The sequence below is a fragment of the Ochotona princeps genome, chromosome 11 (genome assembly GCF_030435755.1).
Source record: "Ochotona princeps isolate mOchPri1 chromosome 11, mOchPri1.hap1, whole genome shotgun sequence".
In the NCBI taxonomy this organism is placed as follows: domain Eukaryota; kingdom Metazoa; phylum Chordata; class Mammalia; order Lagomorpha; family Ochotonidae; genus Ochotona; species Ochotona princeps.
The window spans coordinates 45202197-45215932 of record NC_080842.1 but is presented as its reverse complement, the minus strand read 5'-3'; the positions used below and the strand labels follow the sequence as shown (position 1 = coordinate 45215932).

At 36.3% G+C, this 13736-nt stretch overlaps 1 protein-coding gene across 1 annotated transcript in view; it reads right to left on the bottom strand.

Moving 5' to 3' along the window:
• GABRA2 (gamma-aminobutyric acid type A receptor subunit alpha2) overlaps positions 1-13736 on the bottom strand; it is a 104987-nt gene that overhangs the window by 46666 nt on the left and 44585 nt on the right. The window contains exon 3 of the mRNA XM_004579125.4: positions 3647-3714. Coding sequence (XP_004579182.1) covers positions 3647-3714 — 68 coding nt within the window. The remainder of the gene's footprint in view (positions 1-3646; positions 3715-13736) is intronic.

Sequence of the window (13736 nt, the reverse complement as noted above, 5' to 3'; positions counted from 1 at the left end):
TGTTGAGCTCATCGTACTCAAAAGGGTGTTAAAGTAGATTAAGTTCATGTCTGTAAAGCATCCTGGATGAAGGACAGGAGTAAGTACAACAGGGCAGGGTTGAGAGATGGAGGTGCACAGCAAAAATAAATTAATAAATAACATAAAACAAAACAAAATAAAATAAAAATAAGTAAGAAATAGTAAAAACAAACAAACCATTCAACACACTGACAATACAACCTAAAGTATTGGGATAGGATATTTGAAAACTAGATATACAATAAATGGTTGACATGGAAAATATAAAAGGAATTCACACAACTCAATAGCTGCCCCCCCACCACTAACTTTATGAAGTAGCAAAGAACCTGAATAGACACTTCTTTAAAGAAGCCATACAAATGAACAACCAATATATGCAAAGACGGTTAACATTAGCTATTAAAATCATTATTGGTTACCCCTTTATTACAATTAGGATAGCGATTAGAAAGAGACGAAAGATAAAATTTGATTATGGAGATGGAGGAAAGGAAATCCTTGTAAACAGATGTTGGGGATGTAAATCAATACAGTTGTTCAGACAAACAGCAGATTTTGGTAATCTTTTTGCAAGCGAGGATAACTCAAGCCAGATGATGAATGTGTTCATTTTCTTGACTATAACAAATGTTTCACTGTGTATAGGTATATTAAATATTATGTTGTACATCTTAAGTGTACCCAATAAGAAAAATCTCTCCATATATAAATCTACTCAAACATAAGTTCAAATAATAATAATACTAATAATAAATTAAGTAATATGAGATAGATATTAAGAGTACAGTCCATTGAATCAGTATATTAGTGTACTTAACTTCAGTGGGTTATTCAACCTCTCCTTACTTCAGTTGCATTACTGGTAAAATGATGATAATAAAATAGGAACTACTTCCTAGATTCATCTAAGGATGTCATGAGATAACAAGTGTAAATAAGTAAGTGGAAAACCATTTGGACATCAAGGAAGAAAACCAGGCATAAAATGCTTCCAAAACATCTCTCTCCCTCCTTTCATAGTCAACTAGAGCAATCCCAAGGCTGCCAGAGTGGAGAACTGACACCTACCCATTAGCCACACAGACAAGACTAGCTGCTAAGAGAGAGCTGTCACAGAACCTTGTAATAATAGAGCTGGCACTTGTTTTTTCTAATTTGCCTTCCTTTTAGTTCAAATCTGAAATATTTAGAATGACAAGAGGAAGGGTAGATCATGGCCTTTCCCACAGCACATCTGCAGTTATAAATGAGGCTGGGAAAAGGAAACTGCATGAGACCGATGTTTAAAGGCACTGGACTGAAGTCTTTACATTGAGATATTGAGATTACTGGCATGATTTGGAAAAGGGAGCTGCAAAATCTGAACTAGTTCTGTTTAGTGAGTTGACTTTCTAAATCCCTTGAAATGAAAATCCAAGCTCTCATAGCTGACAAGGTCTTGTAAAACATCACCCATCACATCCTGTAAGACAGCCTCCATCACATCCTTTACTTCACCAGTGTATGTCTAGGACTACCATTAACCCCACCACACACAATGCATGGTGGTCTTTGTTATACTACGTCTTCCTATACAAATTCATAAACAACTGTGAGATTTCCCCATCTACCAACATCTGAGCAGTTTCATCTCCCACCAAAAACAAAGGCCATGACCAACTTCTTCAATACTCTGTCACTATCATAAAAACTATGTAACACATATGGATTGAACCATAATTAGCACAATAGGGAGAGACAGATAAATGTAATGAAAAGTATTTGAGTAACACAATGTCTAGGGGCACAGAGGGGGAGATCAGCAAAGACAGATGGCATCACAGTTGTCAGATGAGATGCAGTCCTGCATATAGTATCTGAATCCTTAAATTCATAGATGTGAAATGTCTGTGTATATCTATGTAACTACAATAAATCAATAACAATGGGGCTTTTGTTCTATCTGATAATTACTTTAAAGAATATCAACACTCCCAAAATGGTTACAAAATAATTTCTGTAGCACAAAAAATCTACTGTTTAAAGGTGTATTTGCAGACACTTAGGATCTAAAGACAACAGGATATAATCCCACTAGCTCTGAATATGTTTATCACATCTGTACCAGCCACACTGAAACGTTCCATATTGCTTAATCAACAATCTCTTCTAACCCTCGCTGAAGCATTCTTTCTCAGCTACACAGCTAACCAATCTACTTTTTCCTTATTAGCTGTCTTTCTTTCCTAGATACGTCTACAAATTATCCTCAAGTCAATTCCACTTTGACACAACATTACCCCATAAGTGTTCCAATAAAGGAATCACACTGCTTTAAAATAAATGCTTCTTCTTCGCTTCTCCCACAACCCACCTAGCAAGTTGAGAGCAAATCCTGGATGCATGTATGCATTTCAGCTTCTAGCACACTGAAACCTTCCTGAATCAAACAGGCACAAATTGTGCCTAATAATAGCACAGACTAAACTAAAGAAAAAAGACATGCGAAGATTTTTTTTTATACTCCTATATGCAATGGATGCCATGTGGCAGAGCACAGAGAAAGAAAAGACCATTTGGAGAATCTTGAAAAGACCTTAGAGAAAATAAAATGTTATCATGGGCTTAAGTAAGTCAATGTTCTCCAGTTGGCAAAGGAGAAGGAACATATAATAGGAACAGGAAAAACAAGGCTAAAGAGTTGTTCAAGATAATGACATGTTCAGAGAGCAGGGAGAAGTTCAAGATCTTTAGAAAATAACTTACACTTACTGCCCTGTTTGCCTCTCCCCCTCATCCCTGCTGCTTAAAACTGCAGCCTCCGCTCTCTCCACTTCCTCACCTCCCACAGGCCTCCACCCACTGCAATCTGTTTGCATTACCACCATCAGCAAATACCTCCTTGTTCATAATCTAAAGGAATGATTATAAACATTTTTCTTGGATTTATCATATGGTGTGATTGTTGTCTCCATACTTCTGAAATCTTCTCCTATGCTGTCCTTAAGTGCACAATCTCTTCATGTGGCAAAGCTTTAGGACTATACTGTTCATGGGCTGTGAGATGCTCTTGTGCATGTAAGTTATATTGATGTAGTGATACACGCTGGAAAATCTGTGGAAACAACACCAGTGGGTCATACATGACATTCTTGATTAAAAACAGAGTTTTTTTTGCATAACTCTCCCAGAAAAGACTTGCACATGCTTATGCCCGAGAGTGGAATTTTTCCTGTTCTAGAACATGACTAGAACCAAGAAGTGACTGGGGCAGAGGGTCCACTTAAATGTTTACATTCTAATAAGGAAGAAATTGAAGAACTTTCCTGTATTTGCTTTTACTTTTCCAGTGAAGAATTTCACTTCTCAACAATGTGGTATCTCCAGTTTTCACCAGATCATTACATGAAAAGGACTATCAGATCAGAGAAGTGGCTTTGGTGGAAGCAAAAAATTCCAACGAGTAAACTCTCTAATCTTGAAACCAATACTGTATAGTATAAGTACAAAAAAAGTTACTCTTTACGCCCTGAGTTTGTGGGTATGCCCCTCAGACAAAAAACACATAATTCTGAAAGACTAAAAATAGATCTTACCCATTTCTCCTTATATGAAATTAAAACACGGTTAATGAACTACTCACCATATCTGTATCCGAGACAGGGCCGAAACTGGTCACGTAGATGTTAGTGAACACTTCGGTGATACTGTCTGATATGAGAAATAGTAAGGGTTGAGATTATGGCATGGTCAGAAAGCCATGTTTTGCTTTCTTTTTATTTTTCACAGTCAACACAAAAGAGCTTTATAGTACAGTTATTTCAGAGGTTCTTATAATCCTAAATATAATTTCCCTACAAGGACTTAACATTCTTGCTTGGAAACCCTAACTAATCAGAGTATCTTGCTTCAAAATATATTGTTCAGAATGAATTGTTTTTTTGAAACCATTATTACGTGAACTCATTTACAAGGAATTTATCACCAATGTGAAAAATAAAGTATGGTTATCATGTGTTAAAGTTCTAAATTTTATGTCCAAGGTATATAGTTCAAATAGTATTTAATGATGATAGATTTAATACACAGATTATAACAATGTATCTTCGCCATAAAGCACATAAAATGTTCATCATTGTAAGCTAACGTAATTCACATTAACATAAAATCTTCATTACTCAATGACACAAGATGTAAATAAACAACTTCCACTAATCACAATGGATTACTCCCAAAGAAGCTTTTCTTTAAATGTGTTTAAGAAAGCCCAAAATGCTTATACTGCATTCAAATGGATTTGAAAATTATGTAACTTATTAACTGCACCACAATTAACTAGATTGCTCTACTAACCAGGTAACTTAGATCTTTTACTTTTAAACAAAACCAAGTAGTACTGGAAGAAATCTGGAGAATTAAAAACTCTCTCATTGTACTTGATAGGAAAACCACATGATTAATTTCTATTATCTGAGTTGAATGCTTCATCCACTGTTTCATGTGTAAAATATTACCATGTCAAATTTTCATATTATACTGGGCACAGATTCACAAACATCAAAGGGAGTAAACAATGCCTGGCATACCAATTCTACTAAGATAACATTTTTAAAAATAAAAAGATTTTTGTAATGATTACGATGTGAAGGCTTACTTTATATCAAATATCAATCAAAGGAACTGAAGTATAATAATGTGCATGGCAAACTCACGTAACAGATTTTGTGTTTTCATTCCTATGTATGTCTATGATCCACACAGAAATGTAGGAAAATGTGCCCAATGATCCACAGCTTAGTCGAGTAGGTAAGGCCAGATTTTAGAACTTAAGCAGTCTGATTTGAATCCTCAGGCTGAAACAAAATATTCAGCCACAGAAAAAAATAAACTTGAAGCTAGAAGTAGTCTCATCAACTAAATATTTCTATTCACCATAATACCCTGTGACAAAGACAGCTACAGAACTTTAATCTACGTTAATTTCATATACTGCTGTCTTCCTAAAGTTATGCTATGAAATTTCATTATATAATCCATTTGGAATGTAAATGTATGTGTGAAGTTACTTTCAGCAGCCAACTAGCCCTCCCCAAATCCTGCACAGGTTCAGGTGTAAGCACACTGGTTGTTTAACTCCATAGGATCATTTCTTGCACAGGAGTCCCACATTTAGCTGCGTGCTCTGTTTTCATGCTTCTGAAATCCTCGATTACCTTTGAACAAAAAGCCTGCTATTTTCATCACAGATTGAGCCTCACAAATCATGTAGCCAATTCCAAAAGAGAATTCCACGTACTATTGTTGACACCAAATCAACCATGTCCTTACTTTTATTCAATAACCAAGCGAATGCAATTCAGTTGTTGCAGATGTTGGATTTAAATGTTTGAGATGACAGAAAGTAAAATGTTATGAGAATTTTTGCCTTATAAGAGGTAAATAAAGTTATTCTTAGTAAATTTAGAAAAGAGAGATGGTTTAAAATAAATGTGTTGATGGACTTAGATAATATTCAGAAAATGCTCAAACGCAAGGTCAGAGCGTATCTAGTGACTGTAGGGAGGTGTTTGTTAAAAATTGGGAAAGAGAAAGATACAGATCATCTTAAAGTTCTAAGTTCTAAGTAGTGAGATATGACGTAGGCATGAAATAAGCATAGTTGTGCTGGTTTAGTGACCATGAACTCCTAACAGCAATCTGAACCTGGAAAAACGATCCATGGACGAGATTGTAAGGATTACCATAAAGAGGAATGCATGTAGCTATGAACCATCAGCATGGACTAGACAGAATGTTCAGAATGTTCCAGTGTGATGATGAAATACGTTTTATGGAGCTCACACAAATTTCCATGGTTCTATACTCAAAGTGCAATCATTTTTAAATGAATTTAATTTTAGATGATGTTGATCAGAGTGGGAATGATTAAGGGTTAGGGAAAAGTGCACTCTTTATTTGTAGCCTAGCTTTCCAGAACATACAGAAAAGAATGGGAACAGCAGGGAGTGAAGGTAAAGAAAGAGTGAAAAACAGAAATGAAGGCAAGAGAAAGATGAGATTCTATGACTAGATGTTATTTCCACATCTTATGACACAGATTTACGGAACAGAGTCCATCGTATTTTCTTTATTTTTGCTTTCCCATATTAATTGAGAACAGGGTGGAAATGTGCTGTAATACCTGTTACGATATTCTGACCCATAGCACAGATGTACATCCCAGAGTTGAGGAACTTGCAGGTTTGTTGCAAACTCTGTGTATTTTAGAAATTATGAGTCACTCTCTGAAGTCCTAATCACTCTTGGTGGAAACAGTAACTCCAAGCTTACACACATGGGCTACAGACCCTTCCTCTTTCAGCTTTGGGTGTTACTTCTCTGCCTTTAAATCTTAGTTCATGGGACCCGGTGCGGTAGCCTAGTGGATAAAGTCCTGGCCTTGTAAGCTCCGGGATCTCATATGAGTGCCGGTTCTAACCCTGGCAGCTCCACTTCTCACCCAGCTCCCTGCTTGTGGCCTGGGAAAGCAGTCGAGGAGGGTCCAAAGCTTTGGGACTCTGCACCCGCATGAGAAACCCAGAAGAAACTCCTGGCTCCGGGCTTCAGATTGGCTTAGCTCTGGCTGTAGCAAGTCACTTGGGGAGTGAATCAATGGATGAACATCTTCTTTGTCTTTCCTTCTCTCTGTATATCTGACTTTGCAATAAAAAAAATAAATATTTTTTTAAAAAATTAGATAAATCTTAGTTAATGTATTTTCTTTTCAGGCCAGGAGTTCACCATTCCTCTGACCTTTGTAAGGCCTCTTTACTCTTTCTTCCTCAACACTTTCGTTTCCTCTTACGGAACTTTCTAGAACTTGTCATGATTTTCATGTCTCGATATTTTTACTTCTTTCATTTTTTGTTATTGTTGCTATATATTTGACTTTTCTCCTAAATGAGATCTCAAGTTCTGTGCAGGACAAAGATGGTGTTGTTTTGGCTGACTATTATAATATTGCAAGTGCTTAGTCCACAGTCTGTCAAACATTAGGTGCTATTATTTGAACAAACAAATCATCACTCTTTAAATAAGTCATGCAGAAAATCTATCTTTTCTCCAATTATTTCAACGTGAAAAAGGAGGATGCAGAGCTGAGACTACTGATAAGATTATGGTATCTGTCATTTGTCAAGGCAGAGTCCAAACTACCCTTTGACAGAAAAATGTTGAATGTGTAAGTAACAGGCTTCTGGCGAAGTAACACAGACAAGCCAAAGGAAGGAGTACTTAAAGAAGGCCCTGATTTAGGGCAAACGAAAACTGAACTCTGAACAGTAAGCACTTTCTAATCAAAGCACCCACCATAAGCTATCTAAGCATCCTTGTTTACCTGCCAAATGCTTCACTTCAGATAAACTGAACAGTAACATGGAAAGACAGAGTATCTTCTTGTCTCCAGAGGCAAAACATCAGGATGTTTATAGTAAAATGACTGCGGGAAAAGTAAGGAATGCTGAACCTGTGAGAGCCTGTGTGTCTGAAGCGTGGTCATGAGTCTCAGAGCAGTGGCTTCCACTGGGAACTGAAGCAGGGACAAACCTCCAGGGGGATCCCAGAGTGACTTCACACACTTCTCATTCCTTGCTTTGCAAATCAGTTCTAACAAATTCTGGCAAAAATCGTCATACTTGATGGTGGTCACTGAGTAAATCCTTATGCTCTGTATTTTCCGTATGTTTAAAATGCTCCACAGGGGTGGGGAGGGGGGAATGCCCTTCAAGGATAACCACAATGAATATGCAAATAATTTCAGAAGAGGATTAAATTAAATCACGAAAAACATTCTTGGTTGGGTAATGCAGTATGCAGTAAGAATCAAAGCTTCTTTGAAAAAATCCACACTGACACACTGCTAAAAATTAAAAATAATTTGTGAATAACGGTTCTCATTGCTCCAGATTCACTGAAAGTAGACATATGAGGAAGAACTCTGAGAACAAAACCAGCGTAGCCACGAGAAGTCATGGAATGAATGTCTGCTTAACTAGGGAGATAGTATACTTATGCTTTAAGAGCAATGTTCAAGGAAGACATGTAACTGGGGCTAACTCTTCTGTGATTTTCAAAGTTGCCGTGGATTCCGCAAACCACCAAAGTACAGAGACAATATTTCAGGAGGGGAAAATCCTGCAACTAGTTGAGTTCATTCACATGGTTTGATACGAACAGAAATGTGGTATATCGAGTGAAGAGAGGCAGAGGTTGTGTAAAAAAACAGTGAAGCAAAACATCAGTTCTTCCTGGAATTTTCTCTGTTTCATCAGATTACAAATTTGTCATGCAAATGCTCATCTTACGGTTCTTCATAATATTTGTTTTTAATTTGAGATTCTCTTGTTAGAATAATTCTAACTAAAAGTCTGTAAATATTGTTAACTGTCAAAAACATTTCGATTTGTGAATGTCCTTTTATGACTTTATTTCATTACTTCTATTCATAGTTTATTACAAAAATAATCATAATTTTGCTTGTTGAAACAAGCAAACCGAAAGATTGAGTTTGTTCTTCAGTGTGGTGAGGCAGGAAGTTTGGCTCCTGGTCTAAGATGGTCCTTTGGTTTCAGTGATAAGCATTTAGAGCTATACATTTCCCTTTGAGCATTGTTCTGATTCCAATACATTTTTGTTTTATTTTCATTTATGATGAAATGTTTAAAAAAACTTCCTTTTTGGTTTCCTTTGGAACCAGTTCTCTTGTGAAGTACTCTAAACCTACATATAGTTATGATTTTCAGTTTTTTAATTTTTAATTAAAATTATTTGTGGTTGAAGAACAAAGATTTGATCGTTTTAATCCACTGAAATGTATTGAGTTTGATGTTGAATAAGCAAATAGCGTAGGCAGCAGAGTGTTGCATGCATAATTGAGAAGAATGTGCATTCTAGGACTTTTTTGTGGAGTAGGCCTTTGGGTCTATCAATGTTGATTTATAGTGTTTTTCAGTCCTGTGTTTCTTTGCTGATTTCTGCTTAACGTTGTATTACTGCAAACAGGACACTGAGGTCTCTTAATAGTATTGATCAAATATCTATTTTTGTCTTTGTTTTTCTTACCCAGTTGTATATGCAATGTGTATTTTTTGTTCCATAGATATTTTCTAGTATGTAATTCTAAGCAATTTAATTCTTTTTTAATTGATTTTTATTACTAATTGTCATTCTAAAGATATTAAAATTAATGATTTGTAAATACTTAGTTTGGATTTATACACATATAATGTGAATAGTAAACAGAAGCTCCTTACAGTTATACTTCTTACACATATTTATAAAATTGCATCTTTATACACAGAAAATTTATCGGCACTATTTTCTTTATCTTTAAATGACATAGAAAACTACTGAAGACACAAATAAGTCCATACTGGCCTGGCGTGATAGCACAGTGGTTAAAGTCCTCGCCTTGCACGCGCCAGGATCCTGTATGGTTGCCGGTTTTAATCCCGGCAGTCCCGCTTCCCATCCAGCTCCCTGCTTGTGGCCTGGGAAAGCAGTTGAGGACAACCCAAAGCTTTGGGACCCTGCACCCACGTGGGAGACGTGGAAGAGCTCCTGGCTCCTGGATTCGGATTGGCTCAGCTCCAGCGGTCACTTGCGGAGTGAACCATCGGACGGAAGATCTTCCTCTCTGTCTCTCCTCCTCCCTGTATATCCACCTTTCCAATAAAAATAAATAAATCTTTAAAAAAATATATGTCCATACTATTCCTTAGTTGTAGATGAGGGAATCAATCACTAAGCTTGATTTATAGAGATATAAAAGATTAGATTAAGACGGCTTCCTTGCTCAAAATAGTTTCTATTAATAAAAATGAATTAAAGGAACCCTAGAAATTTCTCTGTGTTGAGCTGAGATCCCTTGTAGAATATTTCATTGTTACTAGCATAGAGAAAATAGTATTTCATAGCTCCTGTGAATACCATATAAAGGAAAAATATGCAGCTAGAGAACTGAGGGCATAGGGGGATATCCCAGACAGAGAATACAGAGAATAACACAGAGTTGATACGCAAATATACACGCAGCAAGATTGCACTTGCTTCATAATATGTGGTCTTAGAAAACTGGTCTCATCTACAAGATATGAGTGACTATAATTACCTGGTAGGCTTAGTTTGAAGGCTAAATGAGTGAGTTTATAAAATCACTTATAGCAGGATTCAGTGGCTAAATCCTCGCCTTGCGTGTGCTGGGTTCCCATATGCGCACCAGATTGTGTCCTGCTGTTTCACTTCCCATCTTATGGCCTGGGAAAGCAGTAGAGCATGACCAAAAGCCTTGGGACCCTGCATCCACCTGGCGGACTCAGAAAAACCTCCTGACTCCTGACGTCACATGGCTCATCTTTAGGCATTGTGGCCATTTGGGGATTGAAACCAGCAATGGAAGATCTTTGCGTTTTTTTCTCTCTGTACATCTGCTTTTCCAATTAAAAATAAATATATAGATAAATCTTCAAATCATTTCTAGCAGATAATACGGTATGTACTGTAACAGTGCATGCTGTTTATACATACATAAATCATGAGGAACCTGTTGCTGTAAACGCATGCCATCCAGTCCTTGGCTCCACAGAGCAATAATTATATTTTTAACTTCTATATACCTAAGTTTCTGTATCTCTAAAAAAGAAATTAAGCAATCACGAACCATTAAAACTATAAAATTACAATATGCTTAGCCATTGGTATGATAAACATAAAACAAAGTTATATAAAACTACATTTATGAAACACTGATACTAATATTTGCTTTTGCTTTTAAAAAAGAATTCAGCCCCTACGTGTAACAGTGAACACATATTTGTCTTCTGGGTCTGGTTCAGCTCACCCAACATGCTGTCTCCCAGTTGAGTCCATGTTGCTGCAAATGGTGGTGACTGGTTTAAAATTTAATGTGTATGAGTAAAATGGTCATTTTTCCATCCAGTTATTATTTATAGTCATTGTCTGTGTTCCCTGTAAACCAAAGTCTTTTTGACTTTTGCTTGCTAAAGTTATTATTTGGTGAAGTATTAAGCCTTTTTCTGTAATTTAAATTTAAAATGTTATCTCAAAATTTCAAAAAATAAAAAGAGAAATAATCTATCTCATCAGGTTTCTGTAAGGATTCTGATTTGCAGGAAATGCAGAAAAAATATCAGATAATAGTGTTCCATAATGTTAGCTATTATTATTGTTATTGGAATTTGAGAACTAGATGGATTCATCTAAGATAAGGAAACAGACCAAGAAGAAAAATAAAATATGCTGCTCTCAACACTTAAAGAACTCATAAAAGAAAATGATCCAGGAAATTAGTTTAGGAAAAAGAATCCAGACAAGTAATGGGACCACAAGATGAGAATACAATGTTCCAAAGGCTAGACATAGGAATGATAAGAAGGATATTTACGAGTCAATGAAGATGAAGTGATATACAGTTGATGCTGCTGCAAAATCAGGTAATTGAGGCCCGAAAGCTTTGCTACATTTACAGACCTAGAAGTCATTAACAGCATAATTAATATGTGCAGAGGCAAGCATAGAGTCCAAGAAGTGGAAGACAGAAAAACTTGACTAATTTTTTAAGACCATTAAGAAGTTTGATTGTGAGTAGACGAGGACTCCAGTGAAGAGAATAGAGCAGAGGATTGGAAAGCGGGGTAAGGAAGAAAAGCTTTTGGCTTTGCTTTCTTCAGGTAGAAAATAGAAGAGCATACTGCAATGAAAATGGAAGAACAGGAAGGCAAAGGAGTGAGTTAACACACAGAAGAAAGAGCCCAGTGACACAGGAAATTTCTGCATAAACATTCAGACATTTGTTAAAACAGCTGGCAATGGACACACATGATAAGGAAGAAACAAGACCTCAGTGATTACATCAGTGATGAGTAAGGATTTAATCAAATGGAAACAAGGTTTTAAGGCTAATAGTAAGAATTGTGAGGAGGCTCTTAAAGCAAAACTTGCAGTTGCATGCCTAATACCTCCATTATTCTTATTATCAAAAGTCAAAAGGTTGATAGTTCAAGCAATTATACTAATAAATTATGACACATCATTGCAGTCATTTGGGGAGTGAACCAGCAAATGGAAGATCTTTCCCTCTTTGTCTCTTTCTTCTGCAATCTACCTTTCAATAAAATCTTTTTTTTTCAAAAAGTTAACTAAACCTTAGTCAACCTCAGTGTTAACCAATTCATTAGTGTAACTTGTATTTTATTAGCTTCCCTCTCTTTCTTGGATGAATTTGTAATACCTTCTTTCTATATATACCCATATCTTATATTTTGTTTGCAAGACAAGCCAAAGTCAAAGCTAACATCATTCACTCACCTAAGAAAGAGAAGTGACAATAGCTATAGAGACAGGAAACATTAATTACATTCACTAAAACGTACCAACCAACAGTGAGATACATACCTTCCTTAGCCTTGTAAGTTATATGTTAGCAGTGATACCAATAAATGCATGAATTTAGAACATTGAGAGTAAAACAAACAATGGATGTCATTCCTTCAAGGAATTGTGTATCAAAATAAGAATGTCCTGCACATATTCTAAGACAAGTTAGTCATTGGTGTCCTAAGCTTTACTCTCTCAGCTGCAATAAAATATTTTGTTTCCTGGAATTATTCTATAACACCCACATATGCCATTTGTCATCAGTCAATTCCATTAAAGTCAACCAAAGTTACTGAGTGACTTCTGTGACTACTTCAAGTAGCGTTCCCAATTAAAAGTTCAAAACATTAAATTTTAAAACATAAAATCTTATCATACTCTCCTAAAGGAAATGCCTCCCTGCACCCCATATCATTCCCAGTGGACACTCAACACACCTATAATACAAAAGGATGCCTCAGCAACACACTGGTCTTTTTGGATGATTGAAAAAAAAATGCCTCTTATAACAGGAAGATTAAAAGCTCTTGCTACAATGTTTATTCCAGTTCAAATTTCTGATCTCTAATTAATTGTCAATATTTCAAAAAGTGAAATAACAGTACTTAATCAGTTTTAATTTCTTTTCCAGGTCAGCCACTAGATCTCATCTCTAACTAGCAAATTAGCAGTGGTCTTTGTACATAGAGGGGAGGGGAAGAAAAAAAGCAATTTGCACTTAAATCAAGAACAATGCAAAATGATACAAGAGATTAAATAATCACAACATAAATTGTAATTAAAACCTTGAACTTTGTACCTGAGGGCAATAAAATTAGGACAATATAAAAAAAACACATGTGAATATTTAAAATTCAGCGTAGGATTTCTTTTTTTTTTTAAGATTTATTTATTTTATTACAAAGTCAGACATACAGAGAGGGGGAGAAACAGAGAGGAAGATCTTCTGTCCAATGATTCACTCCCCAAGTGAGCCGCAACGGCCGGTGCTGTGTCGATCCGGAGCCAGGAACCAGGAACTTCCTCCAGGTCTCCCATGCGGATGCAAGTTCCCAAGCTTTGGGCCATCCTCAACTGCTTTCCCAGGCCACAAGCAGGGAGCTGGATAGGAGGTGGAGCTACTGGGATTAGAACTGGTGCCCATATGGGAATCCCAGGGCGTTCAAGACGAGGACTTTAGCCGTTAGGCCACGCTGCCGGGCCCAGATTTCTAGCTTTATTAGAATATAACATCAGGACTGCTTCAACAACCAAAAACTATCAAATGTTCATAAAGAAAAGCATATTTCCCTAGTTAGCTC